Source organism: Electrona antarctica, assembly GCF_951216825.1.
Source record: "Electrona antarctica genome assembly, contig: SUPER_10_unloc_1, whole genome shotgun sequence".
Taxonomy (NCBI): Eukaryota; Metazoa; Chordata; class Actinopteri; order Myctophiformes; family Myctophidae; genus Electrona; species Electrona antarctica.
Genome location: NW_027638778.1, coordinates 562,063 through 585,240, shown reverse-complemented (window position 1 = coordinate 585,240; position 23,178 = coordinate 562,063). Strand labels below are relative to the sequence as shown.

Sequence of the window (23,178 nt, the reverse complement as noted above, 5' to 3'; positions counted from 1 at the left end):
TATTATTAAAGGCATTTGAAAGGCATTTGAAATTAAATAAAGATTTAACTTTTCAGAATTCCAATTAGAGAATAGCAAAAAACAAAAGAAAATTCAGCATTTCAATTCAAATATAGCAAAACTAACTGATCTACATGTACTGCTCAAAACGCATCGCACTGCGATCTTGTAGATCAGCTATTTTTGCTACAACAGTAATATGCAATGTGGCCCCTCTGGAGGGTGTGTGTAAATATAGTGGCCCCTCTGGAGGGTGTGTGGAAATATAGTGGCCCCTCTGGAGGGTGTGTGGAAATATAGTGGCCCTCTGGAGGGTGTGTGGAAATATAGTGGCCCCTCTGGAGGGTGTGTGGAAATATAGTGGCCCCTCTGGAGGGTGTGTGGAAATATAGTGGCCCCTCTGGAGGGTGTGTGGAAATATAGTGGCCCCTCTGGAGGGTGTGTGGAAATATAGTGGCCCCTCTGGAGGGTGTGTGGAAATATAGTGGCCCCTCTGGAGGGTGTGTGGAAATATAGTGGCCCCTCTGGAGGGTGTGTGGAAATATAGTGACCCCTCTGGAGGGTGTGTGGAAATATAGTGGCCCCTCTGGAGGGTGTGTGGAAATATAGTGGCCCCTCTGGAGGGTGTGTGGAAATATAGTGGCCCCTCTGGAGGGTGTGTGGAAATATAGTGGCCCCTCTGGAGGGTGTGTGTAAATATAGTGGCCCCTCTGGAGGGTGTGTGGAAATATAGTGGCCCCTCTGGAGGGTGTGTGTAAATATAGTGGCCCTCTGGAGGGTGTGTGGAAATATAGTGGCCCTCTGGAGGGTGTGTGTAAATATAGTGGCCCCTCTGGAGGGTGTGTGGAAATATAGTGGCCCTCTGGAGGGTGTGTGTAAATATAGTGGCCCCTCTGGAGGGTGTGTGGAAATATAGTGGCCCCTCTGGAGGGTGTGTGGAAATATAGTGGCCCCTCTGGAGGGTGTGTGGAAATATAGTGGCCCCTCTGGAGGGTGTGTGGAAATATAGTGGCCCCTCTGGAGGGTGTGTGGAAATATAGTGGCCCCTCTGGAGGGTGTGTGGAAATATAGTGACCCCTCTGGAGGGTGTGTGGAAATATAGTGGCCCCTCTGGAGGGTGTGTGGAAATATAGTGGCCCCTCTGGAGGGTGTGTGGAAATATAGTGGCCCCTCTGGAGGGTGTGTGGAAATATAGTGGCCCCTCTGGAGGGTGTGTGGAAATATAGTGGCCCCTCTGGAGGGTGTGTGGAAATATAGTGGCCCCTCTGGAGGGTGTGTGTAAATATAGTGGCCCCTCTGGAGGGTGTGTGGAAATATAGTGGCCCCTCTGGAGGGTGTGTGGAAATATAGTGGCCCTCTGGAGGGTGTGTGGAAATATAGTGGCCCTCTGGAGGGTGTGTGTAAATATAGTGGCCCCTCTGGAGGGTGTGTGGAAATATAGTGGCCCTCTGGAGGGTGTGTGGAAATATAGTGGCCCCTCTGGAGGGTGTGTGTAAATATAGTGGCCCTCTGGAGGGTGTGTGTAAATATAGTGGCCCCTCTGGAGGGTGTGTGGAAATATAGTGGCCCTCTGGAGGGTGTGTGGAAATATAGTGGCCCCTCTGGAGGGTGTGTGGAAATATAGTGGCCCCTCTGGAGGGTGTGTGGAAATATAGTGGCCCCTCTGGAGGGTGTGTGGAAATATAGTGGCCCCTCTGGAGGGTGTGTGTAAATATAGTGGCCCTCTGGAGGGTGTGTGGAAATATAGTGGCCCCTCTGGAGGGTGTGTGTAAATATAGTGGCCCCTCTGGAGGGTGTGTGGAAATATAGTGGCCCTCTGGAGGGTGTGTGTAAATATAGTGGCCCCTCTGGAGGGTGTGTGGAAATATAGTGGCCCCTCTGGAGGGTGTGTGTAAATATAGTGGCCCCTCTGGAGGGTGTGTGGAAATATAGTGGCCCCTCTGGAGGGTGTGTGGAAATATAGTGGCCCCTCTGGAGGGTGTGTGGAAATATAGTGGCCCCTCTGGAGGGTGTGTGTAAATATAGTGGCCCCTCTGGAGGGTGTGTGTAAATATAGTGGCCCCTCTGGAGGGTGTGTGTAAATATAGTGGCCCCTCTGGAGGGTGTGTGTAAATATAGTGGCCCTCTGGAGGGTGTGTGTAAATATAGTGGCCCCTCTGGAGGGTGTGTGGAAATATAGTGGCCCCTCTGGAGGGTGTGTGGAAATATAGTGGCCCCTCTGGAGGGTGTGTGGAAATATAGTGGCCCCTCTGGAGGGTGTGTGGAAATATAGTGGCCCCTCTGGAGGGTGTGTGGAAATATAGTGGCCCCTCTGGAGGGTGTGTGGAAATATAGTGGCCCCTCTGGAGGGTGTGTGGAAATATAGTGGCCCCTCTGGAGGGTGTGTGGAAATATAGTGGCCCCTCTGGAGGGTGTGTGTAAATATAGTGGCCCCTCTGGAGGGTGTGTGTAAATATAGTGGCCCCTCTGGAGGGTGTGTGTAAATATAGTGGCCCCTCTGGAGGGTGTGTGTAAATATAGTGGCCCCTCTGGAGGGTGTGTGTAAATATAGTGGCCCTCTGGAGGGTGTGTAAATATAGTGGCCCCTCTGGAGGGTGTGTGTAAATATAGTGGCCCCTCTGGAGGGTGTGTGGAAATATAGTGGCCCCTCTGGAGGGTGTGTGGAAATATAGTGGCCCCTCTGGAGGGTGTGTGGAAATATAGTGGCCCCTCTGGAGGGTTTGTGGAAATATAGTGGCCCCTCTGGAGGGTGTGTGTAAATATAGTGGCCCCTCTGGAGGGTGTGTGTAAATATAGTGGCCCCTCTGGAGGGTGTGTGGAAATATAGTGGCCCCTCTGGAGGGTGTGTGGAAATATAGTGGCCCTCTGGAGGGTGTGTGGAAATATAGTGGCCCTCTGGAGGGTGTGTGGAAATATAGTGGCCCTCTGGAGGATGTGTGGAAATATAGTGGCCCCTCTGGAGGGTGTGTGGAAATATAGTGGCCCTCTCCATCGTCAAAGTTAAATATAGTGGCCCTCTCCATCGTCAAAGTTAAATATAGTGGCCCTCTCCATCGTCAAAGTTAAATATAGTGGCCCTCTGGAGGGTGTGTGTAAATATAGTGGCCCTCTCCATCGTCAAAGTTAAATATAGTGTCCCTCTCCATCGTCAAAGTGGAAATATAGTGGCCCTCTCCATCATCAAAGTTAAATATAGTGACCCTCTCCATCGTCAAAGTTAAATATAGTGGCCCTCTCCATCGTCAAAGTTAAATATAGTGGCCCTCTCCATCGTCAAAGTTGAAATATAGTGGCCCTCTCCATCGTCAAAGTGTAAATATAGTGGCCCTCTCCATTGTCAAAGTTAAATATAGTGGCCCTCTCCATCGTCAAAGTGTAAATATAGTGGCCCTCTCCATCGTCAAAGTGTAAATATAGTGGCCCTCTCCATCGTCAAAGTGTAAATATAGTGGCCCTCTCCATCGTCAAAGTTAAATATAGTGGCCCTCTCCATCGTCAAAGTGTAAATATAGTGGCCCTCTCCATCGTCAAAGTTAAATATAGTGGCCCTCTGGAGGGTGTGTGTAAATATAGTGGCCCTCTCCATCGTCAAAGTTAAATATAGTGGCCCTCTCCATCGTCAAAGTTAAATATAGTGGCCCTCTCCATCGTCAAAGTGTAAATATAGTGGCCCTCTCCATCGTCAAAGTGTAAATATAGTGGCCCTCTCCATCGTCAAAGTTAAATATAGTGGCCCTCTCCATCGTCAAAGTGTAAATATAGTGGCCCTCTCCATCGTCAAAGTGTAAATATAGTGGCCCTCTCCATCGTCAAAGTTAAATATAGTGGCCCCTCTGGAGGGTGTGTGTAAATATAGTGGCCCCTCTGGAGGGTGTGTGTAAATATAGTGGCCCCTCTCCATCGTCAAAGTTAAATATAGTGGCCCTCTCCATCGTCAAAGTTAAATATAGTGGCCCCTCTGGAGGGTGTGTGTAAATATAGTGGCCCCTCTGGAGGGTGTGTGTAAATATAGTGGCCCCTCTGGAGGGTGTGTGTAAATATAGTGGCCCTCTCCATCGTCAAAGTTGCACCACCCCTGCATTAAACAATACACTCTAATGGATATATCTTTCTACTTGTATTTGTCACTGTTGTTGCTTTTTGCCATGAACATAATTGTGTGTAAGTGTTGTTGCTGTTTTGTTGTTACTGACCAAAGACACATTTCCACAGTGAGGACAATAAATTAAACTAACCAATTAACTAACTAACTTTCAGTTATACAAAAAACAATCAGATGTTTTGATCAATTACAAAATATTTATTTGATGATTTACAGTAAATGACACCAAAAGGTTCAATCAACTAATCAAGTACAGTAGTATCCATGTATCACTAATATAATGTTTTAATTTTGATAAAATGACGTGCCGAGGAAGTAATACATTATATTTTTTAACAATATTTGGTTCCACCATATTTTAGAAAGGCTGGGCCTTTATTTTCAGGCCCGATGAGAACTCTAATTGTGACATAAAAAAAACGTTTTTGTAATAATTGGTTCCACCATATTTTAGAAAGTAAAACATGTTTTCAAATTAAGTCTTCTTACCTGTTGTATATTGTTTTAATCAGTTTCTCAAACATCCTGTGATAAATCTTAATCTAAATACATAGAAAATGACACTTTTTGAATGAAATAAATATATGATTGGATTTAGTTCAGTTAAATGTTCAGTTAAATGTTCACTGTGAAACTTTGTACTTCCAGTTTTACAAAAAACAGATGTTTTGATCAATTACAAAAGATGTATTTGATGATTTACAGTAAATGACAGACAACACAAAGTTAAATCAACTAATCAAGTAGTACCAGTATCCATGCATCACTTCTATAATGTTCTGTGAAAATGGACAGATTTAAAATGACGTGCCCATGAAGGAATACATATTTTCATCAATAATTGGTTCCACCATATTTTAGAAAGTAAAACATATTTTAATTTCTTTGTTTCAAAATAAGTCTTCTTAAATGCTGCATATTGTTTAATCAGTTTCTCAAACACCCTGTGATAAATCTTCATCTAAATACATAGAAAATGACACATTTTGAATGAAAGAAATATATGATTGGTTTTAGTGGATTTAGTTTTAGTTAAATGTTCACTTTATCATGATGAAATAAAGGAGAAAGTACATATTCCAGAATAATATTCATAATATTCATATTCATAATATTCAGAAACTAGTCTGTATGATGACTTCATTGTCACATACATAAATGTAGAATCATTGTATCAATTATTAAACAAACTTTAAGTTCTGCATATTATTCAATAGAATGTGTCGTAAGATTTGGGAATCTCAGTTGCCTTTAAAAACTAAAGTTAACTAAGCCTTCTAATACATTTTCATAATAAAAACCACATGGGGTCTGTGAGTGAGTCTGTGTGTCTGGCTAGGACTAATCTTGCAATTTGCAATTTTACAAGTTCACAATTTGTGAACTCAGTGCTGCCACCATCTGGCGGAGTCAGGTTAAGTCTGATCAGCATTAAATGACTTGTGCTCACTACTACGCCCGGCCACAGATGTATTTTTTGAGTGGTGCAACCACTCCAAGGAACAGCAATGTCCCTATGTCCCAACCAATGTCCCTATGTCCCTATGTTTAGAGTGCCAATAGGGGGTGCTGTTGCACCACTCACTTCAGAATGCAAAAGACTGTGTAAAGAAATGGGAAACTGTCATCTAACCACATGCTTCAAAGACACGAAAAGAAGAATAACTCACTCACACTTTTTTTAAAATAATGTGTGTTGTTTTGTGCATATTTTGCTGTTAGTGTTCTTTAACACTTGCATGTCTGAATTAAGGCCAGGCACCACACAAGCTGACTTCAGGTCAAAAATACCTTTGTTCATGCAATGTTATTGGCTACCGTCTCCAGAGGCTTTGACCTCCCCCAGCGGGGTAGAGACATTGTTATTGGCTACTGTCTCCAGAGGCTTTGACCTCCCCCAGCGGGGTAGAGACATTGTTATTGGCTACTGTCTCCAGAGGCTTTGACCTCCCCCAGCGTGGTAGAGACATTGTTATTGGCTACTGTCTCCGGAGGCTTTGACCTCCCCCAGTGGGGTAGAGACATTGTTATTGGCTACTGTCTCCAGAGGCTTTGACCTCCCCCAGTGGGGTAGAGACATTATCTTTTAAATTGGACAATGGGCTGTCTTGGAGGTGTTAAAGTCCACTCCCGTGGGGGGAGGAAGGGGTTGAGGGGTCAGTTTGACCGAGAACAAATGTGCAAAGATGGTATAAGTATGCCTACATTCCTATTTAGAAAATGTTTCAGATGTAAACAGAGTTTACATTTCTCGAAGTTTCGAGAATGGAATATTTAGGATAAGTCATGGAAGGAAACCTTCTGAGAGCTTCATGGGCAAAGATAATCAACTTCAAAATCTCAAAATGGGTCAGAAAGACCTCACAGACACTCAAGTGTTAAGAGTCATCAAACGATTGTGTTTGAATCGGATTGTGTTACTTTGAAGAGGGTTGTGAATGTTTCAAGTCACAGACTACATCTCCTCCAAACTTTCAATAGCTTCCTCTTGGGTGAACTTTCTCCATTCTTCTGGAATCGCTTCGCTGCCTGCAAACCTTTTGCCATAATGCTTCTCCAGTTCCTTTTGAAATCTACAGACAAACCACTTCCAGTATGGCAATTTTGATTCATCAGGCGTGATCCTCCAGTTGGCATACTCTGGACCAGCTTTTCGATACTCCTTGTATGGAAATGAACCTGCTGAATCGTAGAAACGTCCATCACCTCCAACCTCTGTTGTGCAGAAAGTAACACAAAGTATTGGTTTGCCTCTAATGGACCATCCGTGAATCCCTGGCGAACGATGAAAACGGACGTTGTGATCGTCGGGACTGTGATCCTCTAGGGTGTTGGTGCAAATGGCGCCACAGAACGGACACTGCACCCAGCAACACTTGCACAAGTGGTCGATTAGAATTTGATCTGGCCTCACACGGACATCCTCTGTGTTGATCGAGAGGCTGTTTAAATCCTCCTTCATGGAACGGAGACCTTTCTTGATCTCATCTTTAAGAAAATCAAATTGGTGTATGTCATTGAGGTTTTCATAGCAGTTGGTGTCAAGTCTTAGATCACCTTTTAACAGACGGGAAAACTCCTCCAGCCACATGTTGGCGTCTCCTTTCCGAGTTGTGACTTTCTCTGTCGCTTCATGCACAGCTTGATCCAGAAGCTGGCACACGTCCTCCACGTGATTCTTCATGATACCGAGTACCTTGTTGTGATTGGTGGTGATGTATTCCTTCACCTCTTTTTTTATAAATGTCTCCATGTGTTTCCTTGGAGTTTTGATGTAGTTCATGTAACTGTCAAAGTCTGCTCGCTCTGCCAGTGATCCTAAAATGTGTCTCTCCAAGTTCACCCTGTTCCCGCTGAAGGGAGGGAGACTACTTTTCATCTCTCCAGCCAAGTGAAGGGCAGTCTTGTCATAGACATACTGAGTGGCATACTGCTTCAGTTTGCTACAGAGCAACTCACCGAGCACAGCGGCAGAAGAGTTTCCTTTACAACAGCCTCTGAACGCGTTGTAGTATTGGTCCTTTTTGTTTTCCAAATGAGTGAGTGGATCATTGTTGATCTTGAATTCTTTGTGAGACTTGGAAAGACAACTCTCTGCAGCTTGAAACACATGAAGTAACAGATCAACTTTAAACTCAGGTTTAAGGGCGTATTTCTTGTCTGAATCAAATTCTTTGACCTGGTGTATGACCTTCTTTGCTACTTCTTGCAAGTAACTGCTATTGTAGCCCATGGTTCGAACAGGTTTGCTCTCAATCAAGGCAACGGATTGATCCACAACATTGTGAATGAAGGTTATAGCCTTTTGATAAGGAAGTAGGTCACTAAACCCAATCCAGCTTAACCCTTGATATATCTTTCCTTTAGGCATCACATAAACTGAATAATTCCCTATATCGGATAGGATTTTGTATTTACCACATTTTCTGCGTTCATGATAATGCTCAATGCCCATCTCCTGAAGGATAGAATCTACATCCTCTTGAATGTTGATCTCTTTTATGGAAGGAATATCTGCAGTGAGTGCAGTAACCCAAACTTCCCAAAGAGCATTGAACGCCCTTTGGAGTTCCTTTTCTTCCTTTGCCTTGACTTTTAACTCAGAGGCGAGCTCTTTGCTCCTCTGTAGGAGCTTGTTCTCGTACACCGTCTTCTTATCATCCAGATTCTTCCGAGCATCTCTCTGCTGAATAATCTCCTCGAGCTTCCGTTTGGATCCTTTCACCAGGTCATCATGGAACTCTTTCATGTTGGTTTCAAATCGTCCTCTCCACTGAACCAGTATGTCTTTATCTCTAACGGCATCAAAGTGCTCTTTCATGTTCTGTACCACCTCTTCGCGAGTCTTGTTCATTCCTTTCTTGAGCTCATTTTGAATCTTGTGAATGATTCCATTATCAAGCATGGCGTGGAATTGGTTTTCAGTGCTCAACATGGCTTGCCTCAAAGCAAAGGTCCATTTCCCATACTCTTCTTCAAGTGTTCTGTAGACTGAAATTTCCCTTGTGTTTTTGAAACTGAACACAACGTTTTCTTTCAGCAGGGCATTCCAGAGGTCATCGATGGTGCTTTTGAATTCTGACAGTAGAATTCCACGAGAGTCTTTTGCTTTAGAGAGGATCATGTCCTTCAGCTCTTGGATGCTCTCACTATAGCCCGGGTTTGGAGGAGCCATGGGTGGACTGCCTTCCCACAGCTGGGCAAAGTATTTCACATCGGTTTCCACATCAAATGCAATGATATCACTGAAGAACTCTGCATTGACCACTTCCTCCTCGGCAGCTAGCTTCGTCATCTCATCAAGATCTTCTTGTAGTCGTCTCTTCCCCTCCTTGTTTTTGTTACCAGCCTCGATATCTGTGACATTCTGATGAACAAACATACAATTTGGAGTCATCTTAACCTTCTTCATCCTCATGAAGGCCTGAACGGCAATGTGAAGAATGTCTTGCATGTCAGAAGTATTCTCTCCATAGATGTTGATCAGAGTCATGTTTCCCAGGCCAATGACAAACGTTGCCAGTTCGTTGTCATGGTGATACGTATTCTTCCCCGCCAGCTCGAGAGCACGCAATCCTTCGGTGTCCACGACCAAGACGTAGTCGAACTGGAAGACCTCCTGTTTCTCCTCTGACACTTTCACCAGCTGCATGAAGGCTCCTCTGGTGCACCTGCCGGCGCTCACCGCAAACTGCAATCCAAACATTGCGTTCAGCATGGTGGATTTGCCGCTGCTCTGGATGCCTAAAACTGACAAGACAAAAACCCTCTTGTCTCCCAGTGTCTTGACGACCTCGTCTAGAACACTGGTGATCCACGTTAAAGGCACGTGAGCTGCATCTCCGTCCATCAGCTCCATTGGATGTCCTGCGATCATGAGCTCTGCAGCCAGCTTAGGGTATTCAGAGTTTCCTACTTTCTTTGGAGATGCATGAGCTTCGTACATTTGTCCCAATTCTCTCAGGATGTGCTCAAATCCAACTGTCGCTGAATACAGTTTCTCGGAAATGTCTTCCAACTCCTTTTGCTTCTCCTTCAGCTGATCTGGTTTGTCACGCTTCTTTTTCAAAGCCAAGACCGCTGACCACTTTGCATCATATTCCTGGTTGATTTGATAAAGATCATCGGTTGAGAAGGTATCCAGTAAGATTCCAATCCATTTTAGGAAGTAATGTTTTTCATCCCCTATCAGAGACTGCATGTTTTGAACAAACAGCTTCATCAGCTTACTGGAGGATTTGTCTCGTTGTTCACTTCGTTTTTGCTCCATTCCCTTTTCTTTTTTAGATTTGTCTTTCTCCTTCTCGTCTCCTTGGAGACGGTACCGATCTTTATTGAGTTTGCACCACTCATGCCACATTTTGCCTTGGCATGGCAGAAATGTGTCTTTGATCTCTGAAAGCTTCTTTCCTTGAAGCAATGTCAGAATCTGCACAGCAGCAGATTTCCCTCTTCGGCATGCAGGTTCAGCTTCATCTGTTCTGATTCCAGAGACACTTGCCATGGTATCAAGCTGGAAGGATTCATGTGGTGTTGACAAAATCTTTCTGAGTATTGTTTTCAATTCTGTAGCCACATCTGACTGACTTCTACCCTGCAGACCCATTTTATATTTTCCTGATCCTATCTCAGCTGTAGCAGAATCATCATCAGCTCGGAGACAAATGAGATGTTTTGGAAGCTTGCAAAGGTCTGACAGAATTTTCCAACCTTTGTCACCTTCTCACAGAGTAGGTACAAGGACGACATTGACTGAAGCCTTGTTGATCAGTATCTCACGCTGTTTTTCATGTAATACAGCATCTCCATGAAGATTACAGAAGGCAACACAGTCAGAGAAAGCGTCATTGGCTTTTCCAGCAGGGCAATACCAGGCAATCTCTGCCATACCATCTATCAGGCAGTGAGATTTGGTGGCGCCTGGACAGTGCCTATGAAAGAACGTGCTGTGACGGTCATTGACTATGGTATTCATCAGCTGAGATTTAGATGACGACAAGGTGTCATTATCTCCGACAGAGGTGTCGGAGCCAAGACGGAAAAATGACACCATAGGTGTCTCAGCTTGACAGATGGGCATGTTCTTACTTGTGGTGGCACCTGATTTATCAGTCACCTTCCAGGCTTTTCTGAGTTGCCTAAAAGTCCATAAAGGACACTCGATATCCCCTGCGAACGGGTCTGGCACTAGCAAAGGTAAGGCATACTGACACTGGGATAGTTTAGTAATCATGTTCTGCCTGAGGAAGCTATCTGAGCAGTGAAACACAGCCATCTGAACATCCATCGGATGGACGTGGCTCTGCTTCAGGCTCTGGCTAGTGTCTACATTGGAGCTGAATATGCTGAATATGTCATCACAGTGACTGTCTTTTGTGTCAACGTCATCAGCGACTTCAGTAGTTGCTGAATGCTTGTCCTCGGTACTGCCCACTGCTACTGGGATGTACCTGGCTCTGTGGTCTAGCATCAGCAACTTCTGAAGGAACGTGTGAGCTACGTCTTTCTCAGTTATTTCATCATGCTTCTTTATAGAAGGGAGAATTTTCAGAAAGTCAGCAGTAGTCAACTTATCTTTACAGTGGTGTTTGAGGTTAAGTCTAGAAAACAGTTCATCGACTTTCCGAAGTTGCTCTTCTGGGATGATCTTCTCTGAATTCTTCACAGGTTTGTGTACTTTGTCAATCTTTAAAAGAACAATAAAACACGTAGAAAACAAAGTTAACACATTTACATATATGATGCTAAAGGTAGTGCAAGTGTTAAATAGCTCTATATTGTGATAGTACTCATTTCTATAGAGTGTTTGTTCAGTAACAGGAGTCTCTCCAGCGTTTTTATTAAAAAGAAAGTGCATTTTCAGAAACCAAAACTGAAACTGGGATACCAATTGTATCCAATCAGAATAGAGAACTCAGTCAGGATACAGATTAAACAGGTGGAATTGTAAGTGATAAAACAGAAAATGAGCAGACACAATTGGAACTGAAACACTATTTAAGCTCATAAATAGCTACTCTCTCCTGATTGTCTTGGAAATGGAAATGGAAATGATGTTTCTGTTTATTTAAGAGCTGGAGAGACATGGAGACCTCTGTTACTGAACACACTCTATAGCAATGATTACTGTCACAAGAATATATACACAACATATGATTTAACCTTTTAACAAAAAACCTTTTGTTTTAACCAAAAAATATCACTCACTCTACATTTAAATCAATCAGAAGCAAACAGTCCTGGAGGTCAGGACGAAATAATGCACTTAACTTAAAAAATAAAGATAACTTACATCATCCTTGTTCTTGACTTTCTCTTCAATGGTGGAACCTGTTTGAATCAATAAGGATTAAAGAAGGTTAAACCTATAGTAAGCATCTTAATGTTGAATCAATAATGATTAAAGAAGGTTAAACCTATAGTAAGCATCTTAATGTTGAATCAATAATGATTAAAGAAGGTTAAACCTATAGTAAGCATCTTAATGTTGAATCAATAATGATTAAAGAAGGTTAAACCTATAGTAAGCATCTTAATGTTGAATCAATAATGATTAAAGAAGGTTAAACCTATAGTAAGCATCTTAATGTTGAATCAATAATGATTAAAGAAGGTTAAACCTATAGTAAGCATCTTAATGTTGAATCAATAATGATTAAAGAAGGTTAAACCTATAGTAAGCATCTTAATGTTGAATCAATAATGATTAAAGAAGGTTAAACCTATAGTAAGCATCTTAATGTTGAATCAATAAGGATTAAATACTAAAGTTACAGTATTTTGTGATTGCAAATGTTTTCCTGAAAGTCTTTGCAAAAAGCAATTGCAAAGATGTTCTGGTTTTGTCCGTTTTTGTTGTTGTTATTGTTTAAGTTTAAATATTCAAGTATTGAAATTATGAATAATTGTACCTGTCTCACTTGTATCAGGATTAGTGCTGCTGGTCTTTGAAGAGTTGTCTTCTTTTCGATCCTCCTTCTCTGAGCTTCCAGGACCATCCTCCTTCTCTGAGCTTCCAGGACCATCCTCCTTCTCTGAGCTTCCAGGACCATCAGCTTTCTAAGAAAATGGAAACATTCCACGTGTGAATGATCTGCAGAAACATCTGTAACTTCATTGTGTAAGACAACAGCAGACAGTCTTACTGCAGACAGTCTTACAGCAGACAGTCTTACAGCAGACAGTCTTACTGCAGACAGTCTTACAGCAGACAGTCTTACTGCAGACAGTCTTACTGCAGACAGTCTTACTTGGCCCAGGAAAGATACCTCAGTGTTTGAATGTTTGAAATGTGGAAAAAGTGTTTCCCCATAATATTATTTTCTGATCAATATATAATTCCATTTGAATTGATGGTATGCGCATGACATCATCATCATCATCATCATCATCATACTCGGAAGTTATGCGGGAACGCCTGCTGAGTGGCAATAAAATACTTTCTGGCCTCGACAGCCCAGCAATCCAAACAGAAAACTTTGCCACTCACTTTTCCACTGAATTTGCCATTCACTTCATGCATGCACATACCCTCTATAGTACACTTAAGGTAATTAGACTGGATGCGTTTCTTTAGGAAAAAACACTGCTAAGAAAATAAAACAAGACAAATAATGAATAAATAAATAAAAATGCAGCATTGTGCAGGGACCTTTACTGTATATTAATTGCAAATTTCAATGTTTTAAACATTGTGTAGGGCCTACACAATGTTTAAAACATTGTGTAGGGCCTACACAATGTTTAAAACATTGAAATTTGCAATCATTTTTTTTAAATGTATTTCTCAAGCAAGTAGCCTGTAGCCTACACTGTAGGCTACTTGCTTGAGAAATACATTTAAGCTGTGTGTGTGTTTGAGCTTAAAGGGATATTTCACTTTCAAACATGTTTGGGGTCATTTTAATGTCTATTCAGGTTTTTGTGTTTCACCACAGACAGTTGCTTGATTCAGTATTTAAATATTTGATATGAATTTTATTAGACACGCCCCCTTCCTATATAAACCCATTGTAACTTCAACCTCTATTTTAACCACGTTGGATTGAATGAAAGCATCCGTCCTCGGTTCGGGTGACTGATAGAGAGCAGTGGTTCTCAACCAGTGGTCCGGGGACCACCAGTGGTCCTTGAGGGGGTTCCAGGTGGTACCAAATTGACCCTTTAGACCCTTATAGACACTTATAGACCCTTATAGATCTGGTTTCATTTTACACTCTCAAGAGTTACATTATTGTTAAACATCTGCATTACTTAATTTACAAGAAATCTACACAATTAGGGGATGTAGAAGAAGTGTTATTTTGATCAACAAAAACAACATATTCAAAGTTTTGGGTCTGAGAGGCTAAATCTCATGAAATGGTGGTTCGTGGCTCAATTAAATGAATAGAAAATATCTAAATACGGAATTGAGAAACTTATCTGGGGTGAAACACAAAAGACTGAGAAGTTCAAATGACCCCAAACTAAACCTTTGCGCTTGCAAGAGGTAAAGACAATATACCCTATTGTTTACTCTTGTAAGAGGTAAAGACAATAGACCCTATTGTTTACTCTTGTAAGAGGTAAAGACAATAGACCCTATTGTTTACTCTTGTAAGAGGTAAAGACAATAGACCCTATTGTTTACTCTTATAAGAGGTAAAGACAATAGACCCTATTGTTTACTCTTATAAGAGGTAAAGACAATAGACCATATTGTTTACTCTTATAAGAGGTAAAGACAATAGACCTTATTGTTTACTCTTGTAAGAGGTAAAGACAATAGACCCTATTGTTTACTCTTGTAAGAGGTAAAGACAATAGACCCTATTGTTTACTCTTATAAGAGGTAAAGACAATAGACCATATTGTTTACTCTTGTGTGTTTACTCTTGTGTAGAATGTTGTCACTGAGTGTACAGTATGTCACATTATGTCACATGACCACTTGAATGGTTTTAAATATTAATCATCTGTCTTCAATTAACATTTTAACTGAAATAATGCAACTTGGACCAGTGGACAAAAGAGTTTGGAAGGTTTTATGCTTCTTACTGTATCATTTGTGTTGGTGCCACCTTCTTCATCACTGCAACCTGTTTGAATCAATACAATATCTGGTTAAACATTATACAGTAAGCACTGTGATGTGTTCACTTATTACTGGTTTAAATAGGCGCTCAATATGTTCAGTTTTGAGGATTTGCTTGATTTAAACTTTTCTAATATTCAAGTGTTGAAATGATGGATAAATGTTTGTACAAATCTTTAACAAGAGGGCTCTCAGGACATTAGCTGGAGCCTTTATTCAGCCCTTGTTTGACTATTCCTGCACCCCCTGGTTCTCTAACATCTTAATGTCAAAGAAGATTAAGCTCTAGTCCTCCCAAAACAAACTAATCTGACTTTGTTTAGGCCTAGGGTCCATGACCCACTTCTTTTTTTTTTAATATATCATTTTTATCCCACGATTTTGTAACCCATTTTTCACCCCTGTGTCAATTATCTAATGTGATCCTGGCTCTACACACCCTCCACCAACCTGGGGAGAGCAACGGACCTGAACTCATGCTTCCTTCATGCCCGAGTGTCCAAGTTGCTCCTTTACACCTGACAGGGGGGGGGGGGGTTCTCTGGTTGGACGTAGTGCGTGGAAGGAACACGTTATTCCAACCAGTTCCTTTCCCCTCCATCAGGTGCCCCGGCTGGCTAGGGGGAGGCAGTTTAGAGACCAGGATTACTGCATGTTTTTTGTGAGGGTACCTACCCTTGACACACCTTTTTACAACACATTTTGATAGCATAGGGTGGCTCCGGGTAGAAGACAGAGTCAGGCAATTCAAAATTGTAAATGCAGATCTGCCCTCCATGCCCTCAGTGCCCTTTTACTTAACTGATTACCTCAAAAAGGTGAGCAACTCCCACAGCCACAACACTAGAGACTACTTTTAGAACATGGGTAAATTCACCTTCCACAGCACTGCCACTCAGGTGTGGAATGCTCTACCCTCCCCTCAGAACATGTAAATCACTGGTCTCCTTTAAAAAAGGGCTGAAAATGTCTCCCCCCTCCCCCCAATTGAGAAATATCTCAATTGTTGTTGTTGTAAATGAATGCATGGGACCCGGATGGAAACAAGACCACAAGGTCTTTCTTTGGTGCTGTCCTTTTGGACCAATGTGCTTGACTGTACTGTTTGCATTTTATTGTCTAATAAAATGATCAATACCTGTCTCACTTGTATCATGATTAGTGCTGCTGGTCTTTGAAGACTTGTCTTCTCTTCCATCCTCCTTCTCTGAACTTACAGGACCATGAGCTTTCTAAGAAAATGGAAACATTCCACGTGTGAATGATCTGCAGAAACATCTGTAACTTTATTGTGTAAGACAACATGGCAGACAGTCTTACTTACAGAAACATCTGTAACTTTATTGTGTAAGACAACGTGGCAGACAGTCTTACTTACAGAAACATCTGTAACTTTATTGTGTAAGACAACATGGCAGACAGTCTTACTTACAGAAACATCTGTAACTTTATTGTTTAAGACAAATATGTGTGTTTTACCCTTTTCAGTTAAATGGTTGTATATAGGATGGGGAGGCATGTCTGATAAAATGAATATCAAATATCTAAATACTGAATCGAGCAACTTATCTGGGGTGAAACACAAAACACTGAGAAGATGTTAAAATGACCCCAAACAAAACCTTTGTGCTTGTAAGAGGTAAAGACAATAGACCCTGTTGTTTACTCTTGTAAGAGGTAAAGACAATAGACCCTGTTGTTTACTCTTGTAAGAGGTAAAGACAATAGACCCTATTGTTTACTCTTGTAAGAGGTAAAGACAATAGACCCTATTGTTTACTCTTGTAAGAGGTAAAGACAATAGACCTTATTGTTTACTCTTATAAGAGGTAAAGACAATAGACCTTATTGTTTACTCTTATAAGAGGTAAAGACAATAGACCCTATTGTTTACTCTTATAAGAGGTAAAGACAATAGACCTTATTGTTTACTCTTGTAAGAGGTAAAGACAATAGACCCTATTGTTTACTCTTATAAGAGGTAAAGACAATAGACCCTATTGTTTACTCTTGTAAGAGGTAAAGACAATAGACCTTATTGTTTACTCTTGTAAGAGGTAAAGACAATAGACCCTATTGTTTACTCTTGTAAGAGGTAAAGACAATAGACCTTATTGTTTACTCTTGTAAGAGGTAAAGACAATAGACCTTATTGTTTACTCTTGTAAGAGGTAAAGACAATAGACCTTATTGTTTACTCTTATAGAGCACCGAAGTCCTGACGTCACTGCCCTCTACTACCAGTAGAGGGCAGTGAGCGCCATGGTTCATGTATGTTTTTATAAGCATTGTACTCTCCATAGGGGGATTTTAGATCGCCTCATATAAGAACTGTGTTTGAAAAATAAACCGATCACCCCGGCCTTTTCACTCATATGGATATGAAGCATCGACTGAAGGTGGAAATGTACAAATATACCCAAAGAGTAACAAAATAAGCGTTAGAAACGAGCCAAACAACCCAGAGACTACATTTCCGGGTAGGCTGCTTCTGCCCGCAGCCCGTCGCACAACAGAAACTGAACGTTAATTACGTTTATTTTTATTTTATTGATATATAATGTATCGTGGTTAGTACGAGTCGAGTCACCACCAGCTGAGCTTACGTCAACGAGGAATCTCAGGAACGCAATATGTTGACAGCTGGGCGTGACGTATATGCTCAGCGACATTGCATTCATATGTAGTTTCAAGGCTTTTGCGGTCACATTAATTCCATTTTCTCTAGAAACTGGCTGTATCAAATATGAATGGACATCATTAACGACGCACAGCCACTCCCCTGACAGAAACGCCGAGGTGGTCGGTTTATTTTTCAAACACAGTTCTTATATGAAGCGACCTAAAATCGCCGTTTGGGGATCTCAATGCAAATAAACAAATACATGAACCTGGAGATTGACGCCCTCTACTGAAAGTGACGTCAGACTTGAGAGCTCTATAAGAGGTAAAGAATATAGACCCTATTGTTTACTCTTGTAAGAGGTAAAGACAATAGACCCTATTGTTTACTCTTATAAGAGGTAAAGACAATAGACCCTATTGTTTACTCTTGTGTGTTTACTGTTGTGTAGAATGTTGTCACTGAGTGTACAGTATGTCACATTATGTCACATGACCACTTGAATGGTTTTAAATATTAATCATCTGTCTTCAATTAACATTTTAACTGAAATAATGCAACTTGGACCAGTGGACAAAAGAGTTTGGAAGGTTTTATGCTTCTTACTGTATCATTTGTGTTGGTGCCACCTTCTTCATCACTGCAACCTGTTTGAATCAATACAATATCTGGTTAAACATTATACAGTAAGCACTGTGATGTGTTCACTTATTACTATTATGTTCAGTTTTGAGGATTTGCTTGATTTAAACTTTTCTAATATTCAATTTCATTGAATGATACATCATATGAAAGCTTACATTCTGTACTTTAATAATCTGTAAAAAACTGAAAAATTACTCTGGTCGAGATGAGGGCCTATTTGCCAGACCCGGTCACATATGTTCAGTTTTGAGGATTTGCTTGATTTAAACTTTTCTAATATTCAAGTGTTGAAATGATGGATAAATGTTTGTACAAATCTTTAACAAGAGGGCTCTCAGGACATTAGCTGGAGCCTTTATTCAGCCCTTGTTAGACTATTCCTGCACCCCCTGGTTCTCTAACATCTTAATGTCACAGAAAATTAAGCTCCAGTCCTCCCAAAACAAACTAATCTGACTTCGTTTATATTAGGCCTAGGGTCCATGGCCCACCTTTTTACAACACATTTTGATAGCATAGGATGGCTCCGGGTAGAAGACAGAGTCAGGAAAATTGGAATGGCATTCAAAATTGTGAATGCAGACCTGCCCTCAGTGCCCTTTTACTTGACTGATTTTACTTGGCTGACTTTACTTGACTGTGAGCAACTCCCACAGCCACAACACTAGAGACTACTTTTAGAACATGGGTAAATTCACCTTCCACAGCACTGCCACTCAGGTGTGGAATGATATCTCAATTGTTGTTGTTGTAAATGAATGCATGGGACCCGGATGGAAACAAGACCGCAAGGTCTTTCTTTGGTGCTGTCCTTTTGGACCAATGCTTCTCCCCGTGCTGTGACCTTGTCGTGGTGGAGAGGCTTGGGTACTTCTATGACCCTGAGAGCTATGCTGGGGGGAGCCTAGTGCTCCTGGCAGGTTCAACCATACCAGACAGGTCTTGGGTGAGGAGTGAGACGAAAGCCAGCACACTGGCCCTCCAGGTTGGGGGTTGGGCGTGGCACTAACAATGCCACCCCATAAAAAAAACATTGTTACAGAAACTACAATGAACAATCCTATTGACATCAGGCTCTTAGTAGACTCTGGCTACGCAAATTCTTTGGGTGGCAGTATGACCACTCCTGATGAAAGCCGGAAGGAAGTCAGGAGTGCGAAAGAGGGCCTACTGGGGCCTAAAACCACGATCCGCTTTGGAGCGTGGAACGTCCGAACCATGTTCGAGACCACTAAGACAGCACAAGTCCTCAGTGAGATGAAAAGGTACATGTACTGAGGATGGAGCAGGACTGCATCACAAAGGTGGCCTTACGATGGACACCACCAGGCAAAAGAAAACCTGGGAGGCCCAAGACCACCTGGCGCAGAACTGTGACGCAGGAGCTGGAACAGATGAACCTGTCCTGGGGAGGAGGAGAGAGCACCATGCTGCCAGGGATCGGATGCAATGGAGAGCGCTCATTGAAGCCTTATGTCCCATAGGGGACGGAGAGGAGTAAGTACGTTTTGGACCAATGTGCTTGACTGTACTGTTTGCATTTTATTGTCTAATAAAATCATCAATCAATCAATCAATCAATCAATCAATCAATCAATCAATCAATCAATCAATCAATCAATACCTGTCTCACTTGTATCATGATTAGTGCTGCTGGTCTTTGAAGACTTGTCTTCTTTTCCATCCTTCATCTCTGAGCTTCCAGGACCATCCTCCTTCTCTGAGCTTCCAGGACCATCAGCTTTCTAAGAAAATTAAAACATCCCATGTGTGAATGATCTGCAGAAACATCTGTAACTTCATTGTGTAAGACAACAGCAGACAGTCTTAGAGACTGATCGTTATTTATCAGACGTTATTATTGTTTTTAGCCCTGGGGGGGGGGGGGCAGATTTGTATTTATTTTGGCTCGGGTGTAAAAGTGTTTAGAGTTTTTGGTTTTTCAGTGTTTTACTCCCCTATCCACAAGTTTACCCTGTATGGACTCGACTTGGTATCTGCACGTAGCAGACAGGTGGAGATCATAAGAGACATTCTGTCTTTCTGTACACTGGAGTTGTCTCTGTCTGGTCATGTTAACTACTTCGTTTTTACTAACTTTTCGACCGATGTACTGCTCTTCCAAGTGCCAACAGCAGCAGACCACTTTGTGCATCTGCCAAAAAGCGTCTGCCAAAAGTGCACAGAACAGATGTATTACAAGGGGAGAGAGAGAGAGAGAGAGAGAGAGAGAGAGAGAGACGGTCTGAGACGGTCTGTACGGCCAAATCCAATTTGAAAAAATATATATTTATAGTATAATGAAAGTAATTTAAAAATGTTGTATACCATTGGAATCTAACACAGATGTTCACAATGAAAGTAATTAGCCTATATATGTGACCAGATCTGAGGGGCTGCCATCATGCAGCCTCCAGCTTTTCACCAGAGGAGAAAAACTGATTATGGTTTTAATCCAAAATGAGTAAATAGCACAGGCAGACTGGCGCATACTAACTAGAGCATGTCTGAAATAAATGAGTTAATAGCACAGGCAGACTGGCACATACTAACTAGAGCATGTCTGAAATAAATGAGTTAATAGCACAGGCAGACTGGCACATACTAACTAGAGCATGTCTGAAATAAATGTCAGAGCTGAAATTAGAGTCCACAGAAGACATGTAAATATATGCCCTTTCCCTCATGTTGGGGGTGATGTGATGTGGGGGCAATAAGAGCGTATGTGGGGGCCAATAAGGGCTTGTATGGGGGCCAATAAGGGCTTGTATGGGGGGCCAATAAGGGCTTGTATGGGGGGCCAATAAGGGCTTGTATGGGGGGCCAATAGGGGCTTGTATGGGGGGCCAATAGGGGCATATGTTGGGGCCAATAAGGGCTTGTATGGGGGGCCAATAAGGGCTTGTATGGGGGGCCAATAGGGGCTTATGTGGGGGCCAATAAGGGCTTGTATGGGGGGCCAATAAGGGCTTGTATGGGGGGCCAATAAGGGCTTACACACATCACAACTGTCACTCGGACCATGTAGGTTTTACACTCTATCATACGACAAATTAGACCGTTCCTCACCCAGGAGTCAGCCCAGCTCCTAATCCAGACAACAAAACTTGACTATTGTAACTCCCTCCTTACTGGCCTACCGGCATGTGCACTTAAGCCCCTCCAACTGATCCAAAATGCCGCAGCTCGCTTGGTCTTCAACCAGCCAAAATTCTCACACGTCTTCCCCCTGCTCCGCTCCCTGCACTGGCTCCCGGTCGCTGCCCGAGTACAAAACTCTGATGCTGGCATTCAAAGCAACCAAAGGTATGGCTCCCCCATATCTCATGTACGCATGTTTCATGATAACTACTTTTTATATATGTGATGTATTGCCATGCTTCTTTGTTCTTGCTTAATGTAAATCGCTCTGGATTAAGAGCGTCTGATAAATGCCTAAATTGTAAATTGTAAATTATGTGGGGGGCAAATAAGGGCTTATGTGGGGTAATACGTAATGATAATTCCACTATCATAATTAATTATACTTTTAATGTGCTGGCTGCCATCAGTCAGTTTTAGTTTCAGACTAATGAGAACGTATTGCTTATTTTTACTGTCCAATGACATGAAATGGGACGGACGGACTCCACAAAAAAAACACCCTAAAAAATGTGCGCCCACACATGTGCCCTTTTCTGGGGTTTGAGCCTCTGCCCCCTCAGTGCTCTCTGCACAGCCCTGCATTACTACTATAAGCCATATCTCCAAAACCGGTGGGTCAAACTGAACAACCAATATGCCAATTTGAAGCTATGATTCCCTGCTTTCATTATAATAATAATTAAAAAAAACATGCCCCTTATTAGGGGGCAGTATGAGTCACCAGAACCATGGACGTGTGTTTCCATGAATTTAACAAGAAAGGAATTCAATCTGACGACAAAATATCACAGGATCTACTGAATGTGAAGGGCGAGGTGACAAACTGAGCCTACGGCACACAGTATGGCATCCCCCTAGTACCCCCCTTCACACAGTATGGCATCCCCCTAGTACCCCCCTTCACACAGTATGGCATCCCCCTAGTACCCCCCTTCACATTCTATTTAAACATTAAATAAGAAAATAAATAGTTCACCTAATCCCCACTGCTCATGATCACTGTTGCTGTGTTAATGTGAATGCATTTGATATAGTATTTTAATGCACCTATATTGTATTTTTGTAATGTTTTATTGTTGTAACTGACTGCCGGTGTGCCAAAGACGAATTTCCATTTTATGTCAATTTAATGGACAATAACGTTTTCTTTATCTTTATTCAGTAGATCCTGTGATCTTTTGTGGCCAGATGTAATTTCCTGGGGTCTAGTAGAACTAGTAAATACTAGACATTTCCGTAAAATGTTGTGTAAAAAAAGAAATGCGTATTTAGCCCCATATGTTCGAATGCCGCCACCCCCCTGTCAAAAATAGGTAAAATCACTAAAACTAAAGAAAGCAGCAAATGGAAAATACAAAAATAAAGAAATTACACTAATCTTTTACTTTCTCTAATAACAACATGAACCTTGAAAACAAAAAACAAAAACAAAGTTGTCCTTTAAAGCAGAGGTTCCCAACCACTGGTAATAGTACCACGAGTGGTAGTACTTGAGCCCCCTCTGGTGGTACTCAGAGGAGTCACCCCAAAAAGGGGAAAAAAGACAAAAGTGGAATGAAATATTTATATTTTAATACTACAGGTATTCTGACAATTGGTTGAAATAGGCTCTCCAGCCACGCTGAAATGAGCATGACAGCACACCTAGGCATTAATATAAGAAGGACGGACTAATCACATTCGAAATATCATCAGTTGTGCTGATTAGCAGTGTTGGAACTAACGCCCTTACATTATGTTACTTTACATAAAGAAACTACTTTTTGCTGTAATTTGTAACGTAACTAACGTAACTTTAAATTTTCCCATTCAGTAACGCCATTATAGTTACTGTGTTTTCAAAGTTACCCACAAGTTACGTAATGTAATCCAAAAGAACCGTCTCCTTCTCCTGCCAGTGCGGAGTCATGTAAACTGACATGGTGCGCTGAGTGGAGTCTGTCATGTAAACTGACATGGTGGAGTCTGTCATGTAAACTGACATGATGCGCTGATTGGAGTCTGTCATGTAAACTGACATGGTGCGCTGAGTGGAGTCTGTCATGTAAACTGACATGGTGCGCTGAGTGGAGTCTGTCATGTAAACTG

General features: G+C 41.9%; 1 protein-coding gene across 1 annotated transcript; it reads right to left on the bottom strand.

Annotated features, from left to right (window-relative positions):
- Positions 1–6,422: 6,422 nt before the first annotated feature.
- LOC306931777 (interferon-induced very large GTPase 1-like) lies at positions 6,423–15,834 on the bottom strand (the record flags this gene model as incomplete). The annotated part of the gene is given in 5 exon segments (XM_079532410.1): positions 6,423–10,325; positions 10,329–11,288; positions 11,895–11,932; positions 12,523–12,661; positions 15,826–15,834. Coding segments are annotated over 5 exon segments (4,914 nt in total). The 3' UTR covers positions 6,423–6,557.
- Between the last annotated feature and the right edge of the window lie 7,344 nt (positions 15,835–23,178).